We start from the raw sequence: 26,977 nt of genomic DNA, 5'->3' as shown, positions 1-26,977 counted from the left end.
AAATGATGTAGGAGGAGGAGGCTGTGGGACCTAGATGTTCTGTAGCTCTGTGAGCTGGGGACATATGTGGAAATGAGATGGTTAGAGATGGTCTTGTCCACCATAGCGCATGCGTATTGAGGGCCTTGAGGACCAGGCGCATTTGGAAAACCTGTTATCCTGCGCGCGCGCGTGAGTATGTGTGTGTGTGTATGTGTGTGTGTGTGTGTCCGCGCGCGCGTGTGTGTGTGCGCGCGCGCGCGTGTGTCCGCGCGCGTGTGCGACTCTCTCTCGCTCGCTTGCTAGCGCTCTCGTTCTGTGCGCATGCGCACTGTCAGGTTGCGGTGTGGTAGAGGATGTTAAGGTGTAGGTCATAGAACTAATTTGCCATCTTGGAAGTAAAAGATGACGGAGCTCAGAAACTACATGTTCTGGGCTTTTAGATAGGCAAACCCAGAAAGATTAGGGGCCCAAAATTAGGCAAATTCTTTCACCCTTCAGATTTAGCAAGACTTCTGATAAATCTCCCCCCTCCCCATCCCCTATTCTCCTCTAACTCAGAACTATTTCCTTCAGGCTCAGCTATTAGCCTTTCAGAAAGATGGATAGAAGAAATGACCATGGGCATCGGGTGCCCACATTCCAGGTAAGGCATCTCTGAATTCTTACCAGGGTGTCTGTCGTGCCCTGAATTCATTTACCACTCTGGATCCTATTACCACTGTGTAGTTCCATAATTCCCTACCTTACTTGTCTCACTCTTCCTTTGCATGGTACAGGGAAGAGTAAACTCATCTATCTCCTGCTCCCCCCCCCCTTTCTCAAACCCCTTTCAATGAAATTGCTCAGGAGGGGAGGCAACTGTAGAGAGGGGTGGTTGTAGGGAGGTGGGGTGGCCCATAGGATCATAATCCTAAGTATGTAGGGCCCTCCGCCTCCCTCTGGGAGCCTAGGGCTTCCTTTCTCTCCAGATGCACAGACGGAGACCACAGAAAAGGACCCACCAATTGCCAACCGATCTAAGAAAAACAAGAACAAGAAGACTAATATTAAGCCTATGGATAAGACCACACCCGCTCCCCCTCCAGTCCCATCTGCCAATGATAATGCTAGCAACAAGCCTAAAGTACCTTTGCAAGCTTTAAACCTACCAATGTTCACCCAGATCAGTGCGGCTTCAGCTACTACTGAAGCACCCAATATCCAGGCTTCAGTTACTGCTCAGACCAAGAAAGGCAAGGGAAAGAGAGGTACTCCCAAAGTATCCCTAACTGGCAGTGAGGATGTTACTACACAGCTCAAGCCACCATTACAGGCCCTAAACCTGCCAGTTACCACACCAACTATCCAGACTCCGGTTGCCAATGAGTCAGCTAATTCCCTGGCCTCAGCAGCTGTCAACATATCTCAGAAAGCTGCTAAGGCAAACCAGGCTGCCAATAAGACTGTACCTAGTGCCACTGAGATCTCATTGGCTTCGGCTGCCACCCACACAGCTACTACCCAAGGCCAAGCTGCCAAGGAGACGGGTAGTATCCAGGCTACAGCAGCCACTGTCCGAAACAAGAATAATTCCAAAGGAAAAAGAGCAACTGCTAAGACCACAAATACTGACACTGACTATGTAGAGGCCTCAAATGCCATTGAGGCATCTAACAGACAGACTGAGGCATCTGGCAGACAGATTGGAGCGTCTAACAGACAGGCTGAGGCGTTTAACAGACAGGCTGAGGCATCTAACAGACAGATTGGAGCATCTAACAGACAGGCTGAGGCATCTAACAGACAGATGGGAGCATCTAACAGACAGGCTGAGGCATCTAACAGACAGATTGGAGCATCTAACAGACAGGCTGAGGCATCTAACAGACAGATTGGAGCATCTAACAGACAGGCTGAGGCATTTAACAGACAGATTGGAGCATCGAACAGACAGGCTGAGGCATCTAACAGACAGATTGGAGCATCTAACAGACAGGCTGAGGCATCTAGCAGACAGACCGAGGCATCTAACAGACAGGCTGAGGCATCAGCTGTAGCTGTAAGGCCCAAAAAGCCCAAGGGGAAGAAGGGTACCAATAAAGGCTCAAACTCAGCTTCTGAGCCCTCTGAGGCTCCACCTGCCACTCAAATGGTCACAAACCATGCCCTATCGGTCACTGTACGGATCAGGAGAGGGTCTAGGGCTCGAAAGGCTGCCAATAAGAATCGGGCAACTGAAAGCCAGGCTCAGATCGCTGAACAAGGAGCTCAGGCCTCTCAGGCCAACATAAGTACTCTGGAGACTCAGGTTGCTGCTGCTGTCCAGGCCTTGGCAGATGACTATCTGGCTCAGTTGACTTTAGAACCCACGACCAGAACCCGGGGCAAGAGGAACCGGAAGGTGAGATCTGTGAGTTTATCCTTAACTTTGTGCTACTCTCCCATTCCTATCCTAGGTTCATATCCGGTGTTCATAGAGGCTATAGGGTATGTTGAGAAGAAAATGATCCATTTTTGTGTCCTCCAGTAGTTTGTAGATTGGTAGGAGAATACATTTGTGTATTTAGTGAAGACCTATTTGGGACTCACTTTGTATTTACATAATGTTTAACCATGTGCCAGACTTTCTGCCATACACATTTACCTATTTCTTAAAAAGAGCTCTTATTAACTGGGGACTGTAAGTCCCAAACACAAAATCCCAGAATTAAGTGTTCTATCCAATACCTAAATGATCTATCCAATGCACAACATGCCAAAGAAAAGGGAAAAAAAATCACTGCCATGTATTTGGTTAGCTTGTATGCTAGGAGATGACAAATTGTTACTTAGAAGCCAGTAAAAGAAAAGCCTGGGAGTCAGAGTAGCCATTATTAGGCCCAAGCCCCTCTATAGGGGAGGGTCTAGGCTCTCTAGATTCTTGGGAGACTTTCCAGAAGAAATTGCACTCTCTTTCATTTGGTAACTCTAGGCACTTTTTCTTTACATTGATAAAGGGTAAGCATCCCAATGGAGAAGAAAGAACTGGGAATTTTAGGTGGTTCCCATGGGGCAGGCGGCTTCCACCACCCCGAGATGTGGCCATTTTGCAGGAAAAGGTAAGAATCCAATCTGCCAAAGTCCTGTTTTTCCTTCTCTTCATTCTCTGACATTTGTCCAAGTGTTCTGCTACTGGTTTGATGCCTTCCTAACTCTTCCTTTTCTAGGCAAATAAGTTGGTAAAATACCTGTTGCTTAAAGACCAGACAAAGATCCCAATCAAACGCTCAGGTAGCTGTTTTGAGCTCTCTTCGTCCCTTCTCTCTGTACTCATGGCCTGGGGGTAACTGTTTATATCCATCACCTCCTCTCTCTCATACTACCCCAGCTGCCACATCATATTTCACCATAGCTTCCCTGATCACACAGGGCTGGGAAAAAGACAATAGTCATCTGACCTCTATATGCTTTAGCATCTTTTGTTTCCTCCTTGTAGACATGCTGAAGGATGTTGTCCAAGAATATGAGGACTATTTCCCAGAGATCATTGAACGAGCAAGCTATGCACTGGAGAAGGTGAAGAGGCATTCCTGGGGAATGGGCGTACCAGGGAAGAAAGGTTTATGATCACCCTCGTGGAGGGAAGCAGAGATCTATTACATCCTCATCACTATGGAGATGAGCACGTGATGGCTTAGGGAGGGGGAGCCACTGACTACACAGCAAGTCAGTGGTGGAAACACAGCTAGTACTAAAGATGTGTAGTTTAGTCCTGGCTTCTGTCTGCTGCTGGATGCATCATCTCATGCATTGCAGATGCTCACTGATTATAAAGATGTTGTAGAGGTCTATCTTATGTTTGTTACAACTTTAATGTGTGCTTGGTACTGAACTATATGTTTTACATGCATTTTCTCCTTCACATAAAATCCTTACTTAGGTATACAACAATCTGCAGGATGTTCAACATGCTAACTGATACCTAAGATATATTTTGAGAACTCACAGGCTATTCTTTTACTTGGCAGATGTTTCGAGTCAATCTGAAGGAAATTGATAAGCAAAATAACTTGTATATTCTTATCAGCACTCAGGAGTCCTCAGCAGGCATAATGGGAACGTAAGCTGGGAAAGCGCTAGGGTGGGAAGGGGCTTCTGCTTCGATCCATCCATCCCTCTCTCCGTGGCCTATTAGAAGCTCAGGAAAGAGGAACTAAACACCCCTGTACCCACTCCCACACATGCAGGATCCCTGGGGGTAGTAGTGGTGCTAGACTGAAGGGTTTCAGAGCCTGGAGTGAGTGGGGCATTGCTGCCATCAGGGTGGCTTTCTCTCCAACAAGCCCCCAGGAAATCAGCCTGTTGTTAATTGTCTCTTCTACCAGGTGCCTGGCCTGGCTGCGGAAGGGTAACTCTCAAAGGAGGGAGGGACTTCTGGGGAGGACCAAGATGCTTGAGAGTAGGAATGTCACTAGAGTTCCATGGAGAACTCTTCCAGGAGAGTTTGGGACTTTGGGAGAGAAAGTGACTGAGTACTCACATGCCTGGGTTGACAGGTATTCTTCCACATCCTAACCCTAGGTAGGAGTAGCATTTTGGTGCATGGAGAGCTGGGCTCAAGAGGGAATGCGCCCTGCCTTGGGTCGCAGATGGCTGGGACCATAGAGTAGGCTGAATTCTCTATCTGAGGAATCTAGGAGAGGGTGGCCTAACAAGCTGCTGTACAGATGATGGTTCATGAACATAAACTTGCTCTATGTCCTGTTATTCTTTTAGGACCAAGGACACACCTAAGCTGGGTCTCCTCATGGTGATCCTGAGTGTCATTTTTATGAATGGCAACAAGGCCAGTGAGGGTGAGTGGCTGGGCATGCAGTTGAATAAGTGGCTGTTGCCTGAATTCCAGATGCTCATTTTCTGTCCTTGTCTCCTTCTTGCCTCCTCTTGCAGCTATCATCTGGGACGTGCTGCGCAAGTTGGGGCTACATCCTGGGTATGATTGGGCTCTCTCAGCGCTTGCTGTCCATGTTGTCTTTTGGCAAGAGAGGACAGTCCCAGGATTGCATCAGCCTGGTGGTCTGGTGGAGAATGTGTGGGGCGGGAATGGAGGGTTTCTTATCTGGCTGAATGACAAAATGATTCTGAACTCTGCTTCTTTTCTCCTTTATGTCTTTTGTCTGTTTTATGATGAGGTGTGTAGGGCATCCTTGACATCCCTGACAAAGCACCATCAGGCCTCCACTGTTTTCTTCTAGTGGCCATATGCTCACTGCTCTCTCCACCTGGTTGAGACCGCCATGGACTGTATGTTGGGAAATACTTTCTTTTGAGTAGTTCTGGGCTGTATTTACTGCTTATTTTTTTTCTTTGCTAGGGTAAAACACTCACTCTTTGGAGAAGTGAAGAAACTCATCACAGATGAATTTGTGAAGCAGAAGTAAGTAGTGTTCAAGGCTCTGTAGCTCTGAAGTACTCTGGTTCAAAAGTACTTAGTGCCTTTCTTACACTCAGAAGAGCACTCTGTATCCTAGACCTGAGTTCTATTGAAAATTCTTGTGGTGAAGCTGTATTGGGACCCTTACAATAGGATATACTCAGAGCAGGGGCCCAAAAAAGGCTAATTTATTAACAGCATACCCACAGGATTCTGGGGTAAGTTTTCATAGGAGACAACACCTGTCTGTGGCATTGTGCCCTGCACAAGTGTTGCCAATAACTACTTTGCATGGAACCATGTATGGGAATGAGTCTGGGTCTAAAGGGCCTTGAAAACATTTCCCCAGGTGTTTGTTTAGAGGAGATTGCTTCATCTGAGGTCTGGTGGTTAAATAATAGTTTTGCTTGTTTAGAATCAAGTTTCATTTCCTTTCTCTAAGATATCTGGAATACAAGAGGGTCCCCAACAGCAGACCACCTGAGTATGAATTCTTCTGGGGCCTACGGTCTTACCATGAGACTAGCAAGATGAAAGTACTGAAATTTGCATGCAAGGTAATAAACTTCCTGAGTTTGGCATGTTAATGGAATGGGATGCTCCTAGTTAAGGCAGGCTATGTGCAGTGGTAGACAGGTCTAGGACAACGAATGGATGGTATATAAATACATAAAGCCTCATCAATGTTCTATACTGCAAGATATATATCTTTCATTGTCCAGTTATTTTTTACATATTGTACTAGTCAGTTGAGGCTGCCGTTATAAAATATTAATAACTGGATAGCTTAAGATACAGAAATTGTTACATTCAACAGTTCTGGAGATAAAAACCCTAGGTTAAGGTCCAGTACACTCAGTTTCTGCTATGGGCCCTCTCTTTCTCCTCTCTCTCCCTCCCCTCCTCTCTTTCCCCCCCCATCTCTCTCTCTTTCTCTCTCTGACTTATAGGTGGTAAGTTTTTCTGCATCTTTGCATAGAGTAGAGCAAGCCCGAGTTCATATTCATGTCTTGTCTTAAAAGGACACTATTTGCTCAAAGCCTCACCCATTTCACTGAAGTTATATTCATAAAAGGCCCTGTCTGCAAGTATAGCAATGATTAGTGATTTACTATTCAACATAAGAATTTGGGGTTTCCCCAAAACTCATCTATAACATACTTAGTTTCTTACCATTTCCCATATTACGAACAGGAACATTTGGGCTCTGTGATATAAACTTGTCCAAGGACATAACTTGAGTTCTTAACTTATCAGATATGAAGCTTAATATCTAGACTGACCTTTCAGAACACTAGAAATTTTTTATTTACCACTATTAGTTTTGTGTGGATCCCATGATGGGTGCTTCATACATAACTGTAAGGGCTCTTTTTCTTATAATTTCCATTTTAGGTACAGAAGAAAGACCCCAAAGACTGGCCTGCTCAGTACCGTGAGGCAGTTGAGATGGACATTCAGGCTGCAGCTGTGGCTGTGGCTGAGGCTAAGGCCAGGGCTGAGGCAAGAGCCCAAATGGGGATTGGAGAGGAAGCTGTGGCTGGGCCCTGGAATTGGGATGACATGGATATTGACTGCCTAACAAGGGAAGAGTTGGGTGATGATGCACAGGTCTGGAGCAGATTTTCCTTTGAAATCGAACCCAGAGCCCAAGAAAATGCAGATCCTGACTTCTTCAACCAAGGAGCTAGTGCCAGAAATAGCTTTAGTGATGGTGCTAGTATTAGCTTTGGTGGTATGACCAACCCCAATGGTGGGTTTGATGGCATATTCAACCCCAGTGGTGGCTTTGGGGGCATAAATAGCATTACCTTTGGGAGTGTACCCAACACTTCTACCAACTTCAGCAGTGCACCGAGCATTAGCTTTGGTGACACAACCAACACTAGTACCAGTTTCAGTGGCGGAGCCAGCAGCAGCTTCAGTGTCACACCCAGTACTACTGCCCCTTTCTGTAACACAGCAAGCATTAGCTTTGGTGGTGCACCCAGCACTACTGCCCCTTTCTGTAACACAGCAAGCATTAGCTTTGGTGGTGCACCCAGCACTACTGCCCCTTTCTGTAACACAGCGAGCATTAGCTTTGGTGGTGCACCCAGCACTACCACCAGCTTCAGCAGCACAGCCAGCATTAGCTTTGGTGGTACACCCAGCACTACCACCAGCATCAGCAGCACAGCCAGCATTAGCTTTGGTGGTGCACCCAGCACTACCACCAGCATCAGCAGCACAGCCAGCATTAGCTTTGGTGGTGCACCTAGCATTGGTAGTAATAGTTTCAGTGGTGGATCCAGCATTAGCTTTGGTGGTGCTCCTACCACCAGTACTAGTTTCAGTGGTGGAACCAGTATTAGTTTTGGTGGTGCACCTTGTACCAGTGCCAGTTTCAATGGTGGAGCCAGCTCTGGCTTTGGAGGCACACTTAGTACCACCGCTGGCTTTGGTGGTGCACTCAGCACAAGCACCAGCTTTGGCAGTGCACCAACTACAAGCACTGTCTTCAGTGGTGCAGTTAGCACCACTACTGGCTTTGGAGGCACACTTAGCACCAGTGTCTGCTTTGGTAGTTCTCCCTACTCTGGCACTGGCTTTGGAGGCACACTCAGCACCAGTATCTCCTTTGGTGGTTCTCCTAGCACCAATACTGGTTTTGGTGGTACACTCAGCACCAGTGTTTCCTTTGGTGCTTCTTCTAGCACGAGCTCTGACTTTGGTGGCACACTAAGCACTAGTGTCAGCTTTGGTGGATCTTCTGGTGCCACTGCTGGCTTTGGCGGTACACTCAACAGCAGTACCAGCTTTGGTGGTGCCATCAGCACCAGCACTGGCTTTGGCAGTACACTCAACAGCAGTGCCAGCTTTGGTGGTGCCATAAGTACCGGCTTTAGTGGTGTACTCAATAGCAGTGCCAGCTTTGGTGGTGCCATCAACACCAGTGCTGGCTTTGGCAGTTCACTCAACAGCAGTGCCAGCTTTGGCGGTGCCATCAGCACCAGTGCTGGCTTTGGCAGTGCACTCAGCACCAGTGCCAACTTTGGTGGTGTACTCAACGGGAATGCTGGCTTTGGCGGTGCCATCAGTACGAATGCCACCTTTGGTGGTATACTCAATGGCAGTGCTGGCTTTGGTGGTGCCATGAGAACCGGTGCCACCTTTGGTGGTGCACTGAATAGCAATGCTGGCTTTGGCGGTGCCATCAATACGAATGCCAACTTTGGTGGTGCACTGAATAACAGTGCTGGCTTTGGCGGTGCCATGAACACCAGTGCCACCTTTGGTGGTGCACTGAATAACAGTGCTGGCTTTGGCGGTGCCATCAGTACGAATGGCAACTTTGGTGGTGCACTGAATAACAGTGCTGGCTTTGGCGGTGCCATGAACACCAGTGCCACCTTTGGTGGTGCACTGAATAACAGTGCTGGCTTTGGCGGTGCCATCAGCACCAGTTCCAGCTTTGGTGGTGCACTGAATAACAGTGCTGGCTTTGGCAGTGCCATCAGCACCAGTGCCAGCTTTGGTGGTGCACTGAATAACAGTGCTGGCTTTGGCGGTGCCATCAATACGAATGCCAACTTTGGTGGAGCAATCAGCACCAGCCCTGACTTTGGTGGTGCATTCAGTAACAGTGTTGGCTTTGGTGGCGCACTTAGTACCACTGACTTTGGTAGTACCCATAGCAACAGCATTAGCTTTGGCAGTGCTCCTTCTACCAGTGTTAGTTTTGGTGGGTCTCACAGCACTAACCTCTGTTTTGGTGGAGCACCCAGCACCAGTCTCTGTTTTGGCAGTGCATCTAACACCAACCTATGCTTTGGAGGCTCTTCCAGCACCAACGGCTTTAGTGGTGCTACCAGTGCCAATTTCAGTGAGGGGCACAGCACCAGTGCCATTTTCAGTTTTGGGAATGGGCTAAGTACAAGTGCTGGCTTTGGAAATGGGTTGGGCACCAGTGCTGGCTTTGGCAACAGCCTAGGTACCAGCACTGGCTTTGGTGGAAGCTTAGGCCCCAGTGCTAGCTTCAATGGTGCCCTGGGCACTAGCAATGGCTTTGGCGGTGGACTAGGCACCAGCACGGATTTCAGTGGTGGACTAAGTCATAATGCTGACTTCAATGGAGGACTGGGTACCAGTGCTGGCTTCAATGGTGGACTAAACACTAACACTGATTTTGCTGGTGAACTGGGGCCTAGTGCTGGCTTTGGTGATGGACTGGGCAGCAGCACCAGCTTTAGTGGTGGACTGGTCACTAATGATAGCTTTGCTGGCAACCTGGGTAACAATACTGGTTTTGGCGGCACACTTGGCACTGGTGCAGGCTTTAGTGTAAGCCTTGGCAATGGCAATGGCTTTGGCAATGGGCCTAATGGCAGCTTCGACAGAGGACTGAATCCCATCATTGGCTTTGGCAGTGGTTCCAACACCAGCAGTGGCTTTACTGGTGAACCCAACACCGGCTCCAGCTTCAGTAATGGACCCAGTTCTATTGTTGGCTTTAGTGGTGGACCAAGCACTGGTGCTGGCTTCTGCAGTGGACCAAGCACTGGTGGCTTCGGTGGTGGACCAAGTACAGGACCTGGCTTCGGTGGACCAAGCACTGGAGGTGGCTTTGGAGGACCAAGCACTGGAGGTGGCTTTGGAGGACCAAGCACTGGAGGTGGCTTTGGAGGACCAAGCACTGGAGGTGGCTTTGGAGGACCAAGCACTGGAGGTGGCTTTGGAGGACCAAGCACTGGAGGTGGCTTTGGAGGACCAAGCACTGGAGGTGGCTTTGGAGGACCAAGCACTGGAGGTGGCTTTGGAGGACCAAGCACTGCATCTGGCTTCGGTAGTGGACTGAGCACCAATGCTGGATTCGGCAGTGGACCGAACACCAGCGCTGGCTTTGGTGGTGGACTGAACACCAATGCTGGATTCAACGGTGGACCACCAAGCACCGGTACTGGCTTTGGTGGTGGAGCCCCTAGCCACGGTGGCTGTGGCTTCTCTTACGGCTAGTGAAGCTTCAGGTAACTGCAATATTCCTATAGCCAGAATCCATGGGGATAGCTATAATACCTGGGAGATACTAGAGGAAACCCTAAGCTAGGAGGGGCCAAGTGAGAAGATGAAGACAAGAAAGGAAATAGGAAGAAATGGGCCTTGTGCTAATGTGTTTCTGGGTATTTGGCTTTGTTTTTGCAGGCTTGTTCCCCCTGTTTACAGATAACGCTAACTGCAGCAGTACATCCCATGGAGCCAATGTGCAGCTTTGGAATTGTCCACGCAGCAGCCTAAGCACTATTACCCATCAGCTGAGTGAAACACTGAAAAATCTGCTGTTCCTGCTTTGTGTTTGCTTCCTGTGTTGTTGTCATATTTTGGTATCAGAGTTACATTAAATTTGCCAAAGGAACCTGAGTTTATTTTGTTCTTTAATGTGGCTGGATGTGATGTTTTGGGTTCATAGAACAGCTAGGGTTCAACTTAGCTTTTTGGGAACCATGGGGCTCCAGCTAAAAGGCAGGCATTTCTCAGAGTCAGAGAGCTTTGGGAAAGTGCTCTCTGGCAGGCCAAAGGATAATAGCTTGAACAAAGATATGGAAGGGGGAAGCCTAAGGTACAGGGCAAATAGAAAGTAGACTCACATTAATTTTGGGTCGTTGTGTAAGAATATAGGGATAAGAAGGGAAGAAACTAGGAATTGACCTGGGAACAAGAGGGCATTTTCTTGGGATAGGAAAGAAAAGTTGGTATGGAGTGTAGGGCCTAAATCAATTGAGAGACTGGGGGTTGGTATGGAAGATAAGAAGTATGAGATGGAGCTAGAAAGATGGCTTCGTGATTAAGAGCACTGACAGCTCTTCAAAGGTCCTGAGTTCAATTCCCAGCAACCACATGGTAGCTCACAACCATCTGTAATGGGATCCGATGCTCTCTTCTGTGTGTCTGACGACAGCTACAGAAAGAAAGAAAGAAAGAAAGAAAGAAAGAAAGAAAGAAAGAAAGAGAAAGAGAGAGAGAAAGAGAGAGAGAGAGAAAGAAAGAAAGAAAGAAAGAAAGAAAGAAAGAAAGAAAGAAAGGAAGGAAGGAAGGAAGGAAGGAAGGAAGTGGAAAGGGTAACCCTGACTTTGAGCAGGCTGTAGAAGTGGATAAATAGACCTGTTTCAAGCAATGATTCAAGGCTTGCATGTTCCTGAGTGGTTGTGATGAAAGGACTAGGGAACAAAGACAGCAAGGTTATGAGTCTGTTTATCACAGGGATGTGAGTACCTGGCCATTAATGGTTAGAGGAAGGACACTGGCTGAAGTAGGTCCAAGTTGGTGAGGGATGGAAGAACATTGAGAAACTAATGAACTAGGAGACAATAGATAGTTAAAAATGAACATACTGATGAACAAGGACAGACACTATTCATCAAGAAAATATAACATGAATGTCTGGTGTAGAGGCATGCTGCAAAGCCTTAAGGCTAATAGTTTTATGGACTGGAATGAATGGGAAGGTTTCAGTCAATAAGTTAGCCCAGAGAGAGGATGCCATAAATGATATCAGACAATCACTTGAAGTTGAGGGAGTCAAATCCCAGGGAGGGAAGGTATTGATAGCATCATTAATATAAATAATGAAATTACTAAGGATGGTAGGAAGAGTTGGAGGAAACCAAAGCTCTTAGCCCAAGTACTGGATTCTTTTCTGAGTATAAAGTGGAACACATCCTGTCCCCATGCACCTTGATTGTCAAGGGACAAAACCAACAGGAACTCACAAGGATCTCTTTTCCATCTTTGAGGATACTACCCAAGGATTCTTCCATCCCAGATGCCCCCACCTATTCTTCACCAGGAGCACCAGAGTTGGGTTAGAATCGAGATCTTGACAACAATGAAAGAAGAAATTACTTCTTCCTGTCTTATAGGCAGGAATAAATGTCTTCATTCATCAGGGAATGCTTAAAAAGAACTTTATCCACAACTAGGCAGGCTAAGTTATGGCTAGGAATTAAGACCTGTTTAGGAGCTGCTACAGACTTCTTCTCTGGAGGTAGGGTACACTCAGGCCAAAGCCAGAGTCTGCTTAAGGAGAACAAGGCCAGCAGTTCCTACAGGAGGAAGGTGGTGCGAAGAGGGACAATTTAATCACTTAAGAAGGGCTCAGTAATGGGCAGGAACAGTGTCCAGGGCTTCCTCAGGTTCACGGGTGATGTCCACATTCTAAGAAGAGAGTCCAGGGTTAGTAGGAAGTGTAGAGTCCCAGTCCCTGCCCTGCCTCTTGTCCTTATTGCTGGGTATCCCTCTTTCAGCAGGGCATAGGTCTTGGCCCTCTTCGTAGGCATGGTTGGGGAATCAGCCTGAGTCCTGTTCGGTAGGGATTGTCACAGACCTGAGTCTCAAGGCCTAGACTGTGGTTCTGGCCATTTTTGAGTACTGATTAATTTGAAACATCTGGGATGTCTGAGGCTGGAGACAGCCTTTCAATGTGGGAGAGTACTTTCAGTGTATGCTTTGTTAACAGCCATCTTGGGTACAAGAGGACCCGACCTACCTCAGGCTTGTCCCGATGTGTGTTCACAGCCTCCACATTCAGGTAGATGGACTCCACTCTGCAGCCTTAGAAAAGAACAACTCCTATGTCCATATACACTCAGAATAAGCCCAGGTATTCCCTAATGTATGTTCCCCTTTCCCATCATCACTGCCTAAACCCAGGTCCATACTCTCTAGAGCAGTCATTCTCAACCTATAGGTCATAATCTTTTGAGGGTTGCATAGCAGATATGCTATATATCAGATACTCACATTTTGACCCATAACAGCAAAATTACAGTTATAAAGTAGCAATTAAAATACTGTTATGGTTGGGGGTCACCACAACATGAGGAACTGTATTAAAGGGTCCCAGCATTAGGAGGCTTGAGAACCACTGCTCTAGATTTTATCTCCTCTGAAGGCAGGGGAGTTCAGATAAGCTGCAGGATGTTTGGCTAAGATCCAGGCCCCAAAGCCCTGAAGCCAACAGTTATCTCCCCAGCTCTGCTTATATATGCTTCCTCAGCTTCAGTTGCTCATTTGTACATGGGAAAATGAGAGAAGGTGATCTCTGCGACCTCTCCCAACACTTGTGACCTATGAGACAGTGATCTAATCTATGTATGACTGATAGCACTGTGGATCCTCTGAGCCATCCTAGGCAGAAGAGGCCTGGGCTGCAGTTCTGGGTACTCAAACCCAGGCAAGGTTTATTCAGAAGACAATTAGAGCAATACCAGGGGTGTGATTACCAGGAAGTTCTACCTGAAGAAGGGCCTGAGGTTGGCAGAGGAGCTCCACTGTTGAATGGTAGCCCCTTGAGCACAATTATGTAAATTATCCTATCACAGGTTTTGGGAGGTCCTTTCTTCCTGTTCACACCCTGGACTTCATTTGACTCTATCCTTTCCCTCCTTAGGAATCTTTCATAGTTAACTAATGTCCCAATGGAGTCTAAACTACCCAGAATTTTCCTCGAGCTCTTTCTTCAATATGACCTCAACCTATAATTTTCCTTAGGTCTCTATTGGGGACATTTCTGCCTCAAAACAAATAGAACAATGTACTGTATACTCAGTGCCCAGGCAGGGAGAGAAAGAGCCAGGCTCCAGATTTGTATGCTAGCCTAGTTCTTCCTGGCTATCCTACTGTCACCAGCCCAAACTTTATAAGGACATCCCGCCAGCCACCTAGGGAACATCACCGAGGAGCCTTTAGAGCAAATTGTAGGCACACTGAAGGCACACTCCCTGGTTCCTATTGCCTTTCCTTAGTACTTACCATAAGCCACAGGTGTGAGTTTGAGCACAGTATGCAGAGGACACTTGAGATAGGGCAGCTCATCTGGAAGGGAGGCAGAAGCAGCCATGAGAGATGTAGTACTGGGCAGAGGACCACATTCAGGATTGCTAGGTGCTCCTACTTCTACCTCTGCTTTCTACTTGGGCCCCAGCTCAGATTTACACCTGGTATTCTATATAGTGGGTATTTGTGAGGGCAAAAGAGAGCAACCTAGCAGCCTGGGAACAGGGACAAGACAGTCTAGGAAAGGTAGACAGAATGTAAGTCTCAAGGGATGTCTACGTACCCACTAAGGGGTTTCAACTAAAGGGTCTCAGAATCAGCAGGAAATGAAGGCAAGTTTCCCTCCTGCCCCATGCCAACTTTCCAGACACCCTATGACCCATACTCCACAAGTATTCAAAATTCTGAAACTTTCCTATGTGCCACTTCCATGGCAGAGACACAGTGTGTGTATTTCACTGGTTTTCTCTTACAGGTGATTATGTAGAAAGTGACTCTGAACATTAATGTACAATTTCCTGTCTAGACCAGTGTTTCTACTTGCCAGACATACTAAGAGGAGGAGTGATCTGGCTCATTTCATAGATAAGGAAATAGGCTTCAAGAGGAAAGATACCATGGCTAAGAAGTGGCAGTCTGGGGCCTCAAACTTAGGGTACTCTGAAGACAATATGCATGATTTTGCCACCATAGTCTATAGTTGCTACCATGGAGGAATTTGGAGTACTGGGGATGCACACCTATGTCCACTTCACCAGTCTCCAGGCTGCAATGCATATTACCTTTTTTGACCCTTACCTTTTTTGACCCTTAGGTTAATTGTAGGATTGAAGGTATGCCAGCATCCTGCCAACCTCCTGATATATCATGAGGGGGCATTTTCCTGGGAATTCATTCCTTTCCTCCTCACTGCCAACCATTAGAATGAAGCTCTGGGATAATGGCTTGTGTGTGTCTGTCTGTGTGTGTGTGGGGGGGACTGACTATCCCTCATGATGCTCTGGGGTCTGTCCACTGTCATTTTCTATATGAAGAAATGGATTTAGAGAACAGAAGGAACATATCTAAAGTCTCTGACCCAGCTCTGTCATGGTCTCTTCTCTCTCTGGCCTTCAGTGTCCCTATTTTACAGAACAAGATTAGATTCGATCCAATCTGAAGGTATCCTAGCCCTGTGGTTCTATGAGTATGTATTCTAATTCATATAAGTCTACTGGGCTTTCTCCCATTACTCTCCTGAATACTGAGGATAAAGCCATATGCCTACCCCTGTGTAACCTTGCTCCCAGGAAGCTGTGAGCAGCTAGAATGGTCTCTGTGTGAAAGAGGGTTAAGAAATGTAGACATAAGGAAGTAACTACAATGTTCCTGTGTATATTTTAGATGGTGGGCATTTGGTATTCATCTATTCCATGATCCTTGGAAAGTCACTTTGCTGCTCGGAGCCTTGGTTTTCTCATCTGAGGAATGGGAATGGGGCCTGCCTCACAATCTTAAAAAAAAAAAAAAAAAAAAACCTCTGAAAAGCAGAGATACGAACATATCAGAATTCTAAGACTGAAAGGACCACATCACACATTCCATCACCTGTATCAAGTGAAGACACTGGAGACCAGGTAAAGAATATGACTTTTCCAATGTCAAGCTCTCAAGTTCCCTGAATTCCAGTATTGAATTATTCCATATTTCATATATTCTTTATTTTGAAATTAGCATAACAGAATTGACTCATTAGTATTTAACATGGTTTCCAAACACCTTCAAAATATCCTGGAAATGCCACACTTCAGCATCCACATTAGAAAGGGACTGTTGTATGAAAGTTGTGCCAGGCCACCTAAGAAGTATATGTAGTCTTTGTATACATGCATATAGCAGTATATGAAGTCTGTGAATACATATATGGCAGCATATGTAGTTTGTATATGTATATATGGCTATATGTAAGTTTATATTTATACATATGGAAATATATGAAATCTTAGTATGTATATTCACACACACACACACACACACACACACACACACACACACACACATATATGCATATATTGTGGATGGGCCTGGTGCTGTTTGTATGTTGATGCTAATGTCATTTTCCTGGGACAGGGTTGAGGACAAGGAGTGAGTCATACTCAGGTGAGTTCTTCTGAACTAATGCCTTAATGAATAAAGGAGCCAAGCACCAGGTGAGTAATTGGGACTTCCAGGTTGGACAGAAGAAGAGAGGAAGCAGGAGAGAGGTCTTTTTGGACAGGGATAGCGTGAGGACAAGATGTAATTAGGATGTAATTAGAATCATGATTCGCCACCGTAGGATTTAGATTTAATAGTGTTGCATTTTCCTTCATGCAGTGGCTTGTCTGAGTTCAAAAGAGAAAGGTATGGTGGCAAAGTGTGCGTTTGCCTGAGGTGCACCACAGAGGTCATGGGGGTTTTGAAGCATGGGGCTGGTGTGGTAGTGACCCTCCAGTGGGAACCTAGTGAGCTGGGTGGAGATGTTTTTGGGAGCTCCTGGCCAGAGAGTCTCCATGAAATAAGAACAGGTTGGCCATTGCATAGCTGACCAGCCCACTGCGACAGGGAGTTCTTAGCATAAACATGGGAACAAGCCAGTTCGTTTTTAATATTTCCTGCAACATACATATATATTCATATGACAGTATATGAGGCCTACATATATATGTATGGCAGCACAGAATAAGCAGTATGTGTATATAGTGTTGTGTGTATTACAGTATATAAAGTCTGCATATACATACTTTCATAAATTATGGGTCTAGATTTTTTTTTTATTTTTTTTATTTTTTTTGGGTCTAGATATTTTTGAAAGATAAAATATCACTTAAAAAATTAAATTGTAGACATTGCTATCTTGGAGAAATTATTCCTACGACAAGGGTACAGGTCTCACTATCAACTGAGGCCAGTGTGCTTCAGAGATATACTGTCTCAGTATTTGAAGCTGTAGCAGATTGTTTACGCTGGCTTTCAATATACAGATCCTGCAGATTGGCTAAGAGTGATATTAATAATGGCAACATAGCCCATACAATACATCATACATTCTAGGCTTTTAACATGTTTACTTCAACTTAACCATTAATTTTCCCTATTTAGTTGAGAAAGAAGGTTGATGGGGGATAACAGTATTTACTGAAGGTAGCACAGGTGTGTGTAACAAGTTTGAACCTAAAAATCCTTGGTTTAAATATTGTGCTTTTAACCACTATGATATAAACTTCTAACTGAGTCTCAAATCATACCCAGCTCTTCATTCCAAGAACAGAGATGAGGGGCTGTTACCTGAACTTTTATCCAGGAAGTATGCCAGGAGGCACCTCATGACAGCCTGGTGACAAATCACCAGTACATTTTCTTGCCGTTCTAGCTCCATTATAACTGGCTCAAGTCGCTGAACCAGATCCTCATAGGACTAAAAAAGAGAGAGAGAGAGAGTGAGAGCAATAATTGGTAAGCAGAGGAGATGATGAAGCACATGGACCCAGAGAAGAAAACTTTGAGAGCCAGAACTGTTGACCCAACAGTATGACTAGGCAAATCTCTTGTTTCTCAGGGTTTAAGTTTCTCATCTGTTAAATGAACCAATCAGTAAGTGTGGGCTAAAAGGCAACACTATAACCCCCTCTATAAAATATTTACTTAACTGTACAACTGGCATTTCAAAAATAAGGAAAATTATGACCTGTAGTATTCCAAATGGAAAGATAAAAGAAAGAAAAAAGAGAAAAAAAGAAAAGAAAGAGAAAAGAAAAGAATAAGGCAATGGAGATGCCATAACTATCTTGGCACATTTGGCAATCTCATTAGCCAAGAGCTGGGGTTTTGGAAACCTTATAGAAATAGAAATTAAGCTAGGAGTTGGTACTCAACATAAATGTGAGACTGTCAGAGGACAAATCTTTATACCTTCAGTAAACGTTTAAAATACAAAAAGTCTGTCCACAGGAAAAAGGAAAATGGTAAGGGAAAAATGTGTCTTCCTATATTAGACTCTCACGGGAAAATATGAAAAGATTCCTGTAACAATTTATTTTAAAAGGCTGATGGTATAAGGGACATGTAGAAAGCCTTATATATAAACATCCTCAGAAACAGAAAGAAAGAAAGAAAGAAAGAAAGAAAGAAAGAAAGAAAGAAAGAAAGAAAGAAGGGAATAAAGGATTGGAAAGATGCTCAAAAGAGAGGAGGAGAAAGGAAAGAAAAGGGGAGACTAAAGAAATGGAGGGGAGAGTAGGGAGGAGGGGGAAAGAAAAGTAGAGAAAAGTGGAGAAGAGAAGAAAGAAGAGGAGGGGATAGAAATCAAGGAGATAGAGGGGAGGAGGTGAGCAGCAGGAGGAATCGAGTACTATGTAGACAAAAAGGAGAGAATCTTACAGGCAACAAAGATAGAAAAACTTTCTACTTAGCCAAAGAGCAAAGAAACAATAATGAAGCTGATAAGTGTGGCAACAATAAGACAAGGAGAGACATCTTTTCAGAGTGCTGAGAAAACAACAGTCACCTGAGAGCTCTCTATGCAATCAATTACTGTCAAGGCTTGAGGATGCAGCCATGGGACACGTAGATGAGAGGAAGGGTGAGAGTACTACTGACAGATGGCAAAGTAGAATTTCGATAGAAGAAGCAAAATGATCAAAGGGTCAGTAAACACGCAGTTAAATGACATATCAAATGGTAGTAGTGACAATGACAGTAATAGTTTAGGGATTAAGATTGAGGCTACATGAACATATAAAATAACATGTAAGTTAGGAGAAGGAGAGGAAGTTACTGAAGGTTGAAAGATCCTATATTATTTACGGCAACAGTAAAGACGTTGATTTAGGACCTTGTTAGTCATATATATATATGTATATATATATATATATGTAATATATATAATATATATGTATATATACATATATATATGTATATATATATATATACATATATATATGTATATATATATATATATTATATAATACTAAATGTTCCTCTTCTAGATTCTCCTTATCTCTCCATAACACTATATTTCTTCTTCCTTAGGGATGGGTACAGAGGAAAACAAGTAAAGGATGGAATATGGGGAGGGGCAACTAACTTTAAAGGCTTTTTGAAAAATAAACCCACATATAAACCTACTACTGTAGAAGCTTCTTAAACTACATAGATAAGTGACAGGAATTTAAATGGAGTTACCATATAATAAGGGAGACAATGTCTCAATTAGATATCTTATGTTACCAAGTAAAACTTCCAGTGCCAGAAATGGATTACATCTTATTGAATCATTGGACAAATGGGCCCCAAGGAACCTCACAAAACACTATAGGCTCTTGGTTATTCTCCACAATCTGATAGTAAGGCCCTATTACTGAAGAGACAACTTACTTAGTCATCAAACATGGAGAAATTGAACTGGTACTGAACTAAGCTTTACCCCTACTGACTAGTATCCACGGTGCCAGAAGGTACTCTGCACATTATCAGAGAAAAGTAACCATCAATACTTCCCAGCTACAAACCCTGTGAATTACAACAATGACTTGCCTGCAAGATGTACCAGTGCAATGGTGGCACAAACATGGGAATAACAGATTACTTTCTGGTTGAATTTAAGGCTTATTGTATGAGATGGAGCCTATACCTGACATACTAAAGTGTTCAAGAACCTGAGGCTAGATAGGTCATAGGCCTAGAGGAAAACAATAGTATAATATATATTATATATAATGTATATATACTATATACATAATATATAATTGTATTATTATATATAATAAGTATATATAATATATTTAGCAGACTCAATTATTCTGCTAAAGGACCACAGCAATAAAATGACTCCTATTGACATATTGCTATACTTATAGATCAGTGCCTCGTTCAACTCTCATCAGAAAAGCTTCTTTAGTAGATGACACAGAGACCCACAACTGGACAATTTGTGAGGGTGACAGACTTTGGAGCACTCAGTCCTAAATAGGATGTCTTCATCAAACCCTTCCCTTCAAGGCTCAAGGATATTATGTTGAAGAGGAAGCAGAAAGATTATAAGAGCCAGGGATGATGGATGACTCCCAGAAAACAGTGTCTTCTGAATACAACAGGGCTGATAACAAATCAGAGCTTAGAGACACTGACAGCATGTACAAGATCAGCATAGATTCGAGCCAGACAGGTGTTAGCACTGAGAGGGGTAAGTAGACATGTAGGCCTACCTCTAACCAAGAAGCTATTTGAAAATGGACTGGCAAAAGGGAAAACCAGTTTTCTCCAGTGGACTGTGGCTTGTATGTCAACCACACTTCAGAGCAGACCCTATACCCAGAAGTAGTTGGCCAACACAAAATGAACTCCATGTTTTTGTTTGTTTTGTCTTGTGTGTGTGAACTTTTTGTTTGGTTGTGATATTTCTGTCTTACTGGTTTTTGTTTTAGCTTTCAGTTTTGTGGTTTTGTGGATTCTTTTGAAAGGGACAGACAGAAAGACAGAGAGAGAGAGAAAGAGAGAGAGAGAGAGAGAGAGAGAGAGAGAGAGAGAGAGAGGGAGAGAGAGAGAGAGAGAGAGAGAGACAAAGAGAGAGAAAGAGAGGAACAACATAAAGTTGGGCAAGTAGGAAGGATCTAGGAGGAGTTGGGAGAGGGGAAAGCATAATCAAAATATATTTTAAGAAAAAAATCAATTAAAATAGAAATATAAAAAGTTAAATGTTCAAGTCAATTGTATAACAATACACAACAAATTATTCTGAGTAATCTTAAAGTACAATATTTTGACCTCATACCCTTAGTGGGATATCTTCAAAAACAGAAAGAACCATGATGATTTTGTTTTTAAGTTAAGCATAACCTCCACAAGAATCTGGAAACAGATTATAACACATATTGATGAAAAAAATCACCCCTAAGGAAAGCAAGAGAAAAATATAGTAAGCATAGAAAGTTCAAGACAATAGAATTAAATGTTCAAAAGTCAGTAATACCACTAAAAATATATGTGCCAAGCTTAGCATTCAAAAGTCATATTTCAGTTTGGAGTAAAAACAACAAAATCCAACTATAAAGTACTTATAAGAGACATAAATAAAATAAAAGTACTCAGAAAAGTTGAACATGAATAAATAAAGGTGAATCCAGCAAGTGGTTAGAAGCTACCATGTAGAGATAGAGTTGTGTTAGAATATATTTTAGGCAAATAGCATTAGGAAGAAAAAAAGAAAAAAAGAGCTTAGTCACTCTTAATAGAGGATCTGTAATTCAGTGAGAAGATAACATTGCTTTTGATTTGTATGCCTGTAATAACACAGCCTAAAAATGTATAAGGGAAATTAACATTGACTTTATAAAGTCTGTTCCGAGGATGAAGATGAAAATATGAAAGTGATTTGTGACTGAACATAACATCTACTGTTTTATCTTCCCAGATGTCATATTTTCAAAGGGTTTTGGATCAGAAATGGAGTATGACTAATAAATACATTAAAATGCAGAACTGTGCTAAGAAGAGGCTAGATTGAAAGCAATAAGCATTAATCTCATAGAGACACAGGAAAATTATAGTCTGGTTCATATGGTAGCTAAGAAGTTGATTAAACTAATAGCCTTTGTTCCTTGGAATGATGCCAACTGCTGAGAGAGCCTGGAGCTTTAGGTGTGTTGGCAACAAGATATTACAGAGTTCATGTATATTGAGCTATTTCAACTTGTCCAGTAAAATAATGGCAAATACAAGTCATTGGACAAAGTATGTTCTTCTAAAAACACATAGTGCCTATAATCAGGCAAATATGTAGCTTTTACAAAACAGGAGGAACTGGACACAGCATCTATCACTGAGCTAATGACCTGAATTTGATCCCTGAGATCACATGGTTAAAGGAGAGAACTGAGGCCCATTGGTTGTTCTCTCCTTCACAAGCATACACACCACCGCATGCATACTCTCACTCATTGAACAAGTGAACAAATGAATGAATGAATGACTATTTTTAAAAGAAGAGGAATAGCTTGCCTACAGCTAAGAACCAGAAAAGCATGTACCTTGACAGATGGCAGCTACTGAAAACACACTTTGCCCTGTTTTTAAAGGTATTTCCAAAAGTCTGGCAGTTGGTATGAGGATACAGGGGAAGAATCCTAGGAGCTGGGCCACCTCTTCAAACTTTACCTCTCCCTTGGGATAGCGGTAACGATATTTATCCTGATCCCGTAGTGCAAATTCTTCAGGGTAGTGTTCTTGAATCTCTTCATAAGTCATCTCTTCACAGACACCCTATAAAAAAGTATTTGTGGATAATATATTGAACAGGGGAAATCAACATAGCATTTCATACAGTTTAGGTGCCAACGAGTATGGAATAGTATAATACCTCAGTTTCTGGGAACATAATAGCTCCTGAGTTGTACTTGTTGCCTGGTTTGTATGTGCTTGTGAGGTGTGTGGCTTCTGTGTGTAAAGACAAATGGATGGGTGTGTTCAGACTAAGTATATGATATTTTCCTATGACTGCCTCAATAGTTCTATATGTGTACATTAAGTATAAGTATATGTTGCTATAAATATGTACAAATAAGGACTTGTTACTGTGTTTGTAAGCATGTGTATCCTGCTTATTATGTATGCTTAAGATATGTTTAAAGCCTTGTATTTGTGTGTATATGACATATCTCTATGTATATGCAGTAAACTTGTATTTTCTGTGTGTATGTACAGGGTGACTAAGCTTCTGAGAATATATCCATGTGGGTGTGGGTGAAGCTGAGGTGTGTATCTTCATGTGTATTGGCAGCATATATCCATGACTGTAGGCATTCTGTATTATGTTCCTGATATATATCTGTATCTATGTGCCTATGTTTGAGGTCTGTGAATTTGCAGTAATGTGCTTGAAGCTATGTATTAGTGGTATATATATATGTCAATGGTTTGCTCATCTGTGTCCATTTGAAATAAATGTATGTATATGATGTGCCTATATTTGTTTCTAGATGTCTATGCATACATGGTACAGGCATGATGGCAAAAGAATGCTTCTGTGACTGTGAATCGAATGTGTGCATCTGTACATACTTGTGGCAGGTGTCTGAAACTCTGTGAGCAAATACATTGCACAGTGGTGCTCTCCCATTGTATAGCCTTACTTATCCTTCCTGACCTGCCCTGAATTTTAGTATCACTAGAGAAAATGTACCCACAGATACTTCATAAGACAAAAGCTAGTAAATTGTTTAATGGCTTCAGAGTGGGTCTGAAGACAAATTCTGAGAGCTTCCAAGTCTACTGAGAAATACCCATAGGCAAGGCTATTGGTGCTGGTGGTAAAAAGCGATGCTGTTTCTGGCATTTCCTTAAATGTGAATTTCAATTGAACCCTGCTTGTTTGGTGCCCAGGGTCACTAGACTCCGGCTGATGCCTTTTTGGACCATCTACTAGGGAAAAGGAATACAACACTTACAACTTATGAACAGCTCTGCTGTGTCAGGCTTTCTGAATGGGCATTGCTCATGGGAAAGAAAGTACACAGAGATCCTTTTAAACTGTTCTCAGTCTTCTGTTCTGAAGCTCATTATGAGGCTTTATGCCCCCAGGGAAATGGCCATTGCCTTCTTACTTTGACTTCAGGCAACCCTGCTTAACCTCTCTGAGTTTTATTTTCCTCATCTGCAAAATGTAGAAGACAACTGCCTTCTAGAAGTTATCTAGTTTGGTTTCTCCTGCTGTGAGAAACAACAACCAATAGCATCTTGGGTAGGAAAGGGTTTATTTCAGTTTACCCTTCTAGGTGGTCTTGCATCATTAAGAGAATTCAGGATAGAGACTCAAGCAGGAGCAGAGACAAGAACCACGGAGGTAATGTGGTGTACCCTCAGGCTCGCATTAAAACAACTTTCTTATACAGCCCAGATGTATCTGCCTAGGGGTGGTACTGGCCACAGTAAACTAGCCCCCTATATAAATTAAAAATCATGTAAATGCACCCATAGACACTCCCATAGAGCAATCTAATGCTGGGCTTCACTGGATCTCCATGACACAGAACAGTCCCTTACATATAGTTGCTTGACAAAAGACAAAACAAAAAACATAAAAGGATTTGATGAACTAATTAGGATCCGAGAAGCAGAGGTAACCCATGAGGCAAGCCTAGAATTACCACCTCCCTCCATGCCAGGACACTAACCCTTTCCATCTTACCGCATCAATCTCATTCAGAGCCTTCCACTGTTCATAGGGGACACCTAGGGCTTCAGCTGTCTGAATGGTCCTCTTCATGTGACTAGTCCACACCTTCAGGGAGCTGATGCTTTGAGACCGAATAAAGTTGGCCAGGGCATAGGCATACTAGGGGAGAGGATGAGGAAAAAAAAGAGGGGTGAGAAAGGAAGACCAGAGGAGCCATCAGATCAGAACAAGGTCAAATCTCTAATGAATGGTGAAGTACTAATGGACAAGCAAGAAAATTTGGATTAAATATATATATATAAATTTATATATATTGTGTATATATATATATACACACAAACAAACCCTGGGACTATAGATCAGAGTTTGAGGTGCTGGGTTCTTGAATAGGCAAGCTTTAGAGAGGCTGATCATCGAATATAAGGTTACAGTTAAAGGATGATCAATGGATCAAATGTTAAGCTAGAGATTAATCAATGGGTACAAAGTTACAGTTAGACAGGAAAGTAAGTTCTAATGTTTCAATGCACAGTAGTGTGGCTATCCTTAAAATTGGTGTATATTTCCAAATCCATAGAAGATTATGGATATTCTCATTATGCACAACAATAATATACAATTAGTATGGAAATTATAAATTGTATCTAACAAATATGTGCAATCATAAAAGTATTAAAAATAAAATTCATTCTGGGCAGTGGTGGCACAAGCCTTTAATCCCAGCACTTGGGAGGCAGAGGCAGGCAGATTTCTGAGCTTGAGCCAGCCTGGTCTACAGAGTGAGTTCCAGGACAGCCAGGAAGGACTGCACAGAGAAACCCTGTCTTGAAAAACCAAATAAATAAATAAATACATATATATATATAAACAAATAAATAAAATAAAAATAAAACTAAAAATAAAATACAATAAAATAAAATAAAAGTCATATTCTTTCCTGAGTGACTAAGGATGAAAAGAAAGAGAAAAAGAACAAGTGGAATCATCCAATGATCTGCATCCTTTCTCCTGCCATTTCTGAAAATATCCTGCACTTCTAGGAATCTCTCTATATGTCTGAGGTTAACCAAATCACAGCATGGAGTTCTGGTCATACACTATCTCCAGTGACCCTCTTGCTACAACAGATAATAACCCCAGGGATATGCATGGATCTAAAGGTTAATATTCCTGTGACCATGGTCTGTCCTCAGATGGAGTCTACAAGCCAGGTTCATACAGGCATCGAAGCAGATTCCAGGCCCTCAGAGTGAAGTTCTAAGAGTAGAAGTGCCCAGAATGTGGTCTGAAGTATGGATTGAAGGATCTGATGGCATGATTTCTATTGCTTGAATGGAGAGCCTGGTACCCAGGTTAAGGGCATTTGCACATGCATTAGTATCCATGTCCCTGTTTTGGGTGCTGGAGTGTTAATGCTTTCAAGATTTAGCCACTCGGGGAAAGAAACAATGGCAGTATAGATGGGAACCACAAAGGGTCATGGGAGCTCAAAGATGCAAGGATACATGTTCCTTTTGTGCACAGGGTATTATTATTCAAACACATCATGTCCTAGGTACATATGCACAAATGGGCATAGGCACAAATTTGTATGGTAGACACAAGTCAGCAGTTAGTTCTCCCTTGCCTGGGAGAGTAAGAGAAAGAGAAATCTCAATAGCTCCCTTACATAGTACCCATCTCTGACCTCTCATCATGCCTGTAAAATGCAAACATCATTCAGTTATCCGGCTGTGTGTCTGAGCTGCATGAAGAGTACATTACTCCCTTGTAGACAGTAGGTGCTAGTTAAATGAAAACTATAGAGATTGGGGCGACTGCCCTTTATATCCAGCCTTGGTGCATTGTGCTGAAGAATGTGAAAATTTGGGTCTGATGTGTGCACATATGCATGTTTGTGTGTGCAGGAGGTACTCATGTGGACATGGCCACCTTTCCAATTGAGCTCTGAGCTATGCAGGTAAGACAGGGGCTAGCTATATCCAAGAAGTCTTGGAGATAAAAGTATACCTCAAGTGATCTCAGCCTCTGTTCTGGAGAGCATGAGAGATTAGAGTCAGGTCAGAAGGCATCTGGGACATTTCCTACCTATCCAACAGGGGTGCTGGAGCAAGGGAGGAAGGCCTGGTTTTCAGTTCTGCCTATGTTAGCTTGTACTGACCATGTGACATGAGACTCCTCTCTATTTCTGTTGCTCAGCTTCCTTATCCATAAACAATGACAGTTATGCCCAGTTCACACTGCTGATATCAGTCAGAAATTAAATGTGGAAGTTGATAGTACTGTGGTTGTGCATAGGTGTCCAATAAAAAACAGCAAGGGACTGAAGAGTTGGCTCAGCAGTTCAGAGCACTGGCTGTTGATCCCTGTACCCATAAGACAGCTCACAGGGATCTGATGCCCTCTTCTGGCTTCTGTGGACACCAGGCATGCAAATGGTACACAGATACGCATGCAGGCAAAACACATATAAACATAAAATAAAAAACAAACAAAAGTTTGAAAAAAGACACTAAGAGCTGGGCGGTGGTGTCGCACACCTTTAATCTCAGCACTTGGGAAGCAGAGGCAGGCAGATTTCTGAGTTCAAGGCCAGCCTGGTC

General features: G+C 43.4%; 2 protein-coding genes across 13 annotated transcripts in view; one reads left to right on the top strand and one right to left on the bottom strand.

Annotated features, from left to right (window-relative positions):
* Positions 1–10,723, top strand: part of Tro (trophinin) — a 12,146-nt gene extending 1,423 nt beyond the window's left edge. For 6 of the 8 annotated variants that reach the window (XM_031369019.1, XM_031369018.1, XM_031369013.1 and 3 more), the window contains exons 2-13: positions 556–625; positions 905–2,362; positions 2,958–3,059; positions 3,168–3,231; positions 3,437–3,516; positions 3,969–4,060; positions 4,717–4,796; positions 4,891–4,933; positions 5,315–5,377; positions 5,817–5,931; positions 6,770–10,380; positions 10,556–10,723. In XM_031369019.1, the coding sequence (XP_031224879.1) occupies positions 581–625; positions 905–2,362; positions 2,958–3,059; positions 3,168–3,231; positions 3,437–3,516; positions 3,969–4,060; positions 4,717–4,796; positions 4,891–4,933; positions 5,315–5,377; positions 5,817–5,931; positions 6,770–10,369 (5,742 nt within the window). In that variant the 5' untranslated portion in view covers positions 556–580 and the 3' untranslated portion in view covers positions 10,370–10,380; positions 10,556–10,723. Of the gene's footprint in view, positions 1–44; positions 172–555; positions 626–904; positions 2,363–2,957; positions 3,060–3,167; positions 3,232–3,436; positions 3,517–3,968; positions 4,061–4,716; positions 4,797–4,890; positions 4,934–5,314; positions 5,378–5,816; positions 5,932–6,769; positions 10,381–10,555 lie in introns of those variants that run through there. The other 2 variants (XM_031369020.1, XM_031369016.1) reach the window with 2 other exon arrangements.
* A 1,526-nt stretch (positions 10,724–12,249) lies between these two features.
* The window catches only part of Pfkfb1 (6-phosphofructo-2-kinase/fructose-2,6-biphosphatase 1), a 53,531-nt gene continuing 38,803 nt past the window's right edge, over positions 12,250–26,977 (bottom strand). For all 5 annotated transcript variants that reach the window (XM_031369000.1, XM_031369009.1, XM_031369002.1 and 2 more), the window contains 6 exons: positions 24,387–24,533; positions 22,358–22,462; positions 17,492–17,621; positions 14,162–14,224; positions 12,897–12,961; positions 12,250–12,565 (listed from right to left, as the gene is read on the bottom strand). In XM_031369000.1, the coding sequence (XP_031224860.1) occupies positions 12,506–12,565; positions 12,897–12,961; positions 14,162–14,224; positions 17,492–17,621; positions 22,358–22,462; positions 24,387–24,533 (570 nt within the window). In that variant the 3' untranslated portion in view covers positions 12,250–12,505. The remainder of the gene's footprint in view (positions 12,566–12,896; positions 12,962–14,161; positions 14,225–17,491; positions 17,622–22,357; positions 22,463–24,386; positions 24,534–26,977) is intronic.

The sequence above is a fragment of the Mastomys coucha genome, chromosome X (assembly GCF_008632895.1).
Source record: "Mastomys coucha isolate ucsf_1 chromosome X, UCSF_Mcou_1, whole genome shotgun sequence".
Classification (NCBI taxonomy): Eukaryota; Metazoa; Chordata; class Mammalia; order Rodentia; family Muridae; genus Mastomys; species Mastomys coucha.
This window is presented reverse-complemented; position numbering and strand designations above follow the sequence as displayed.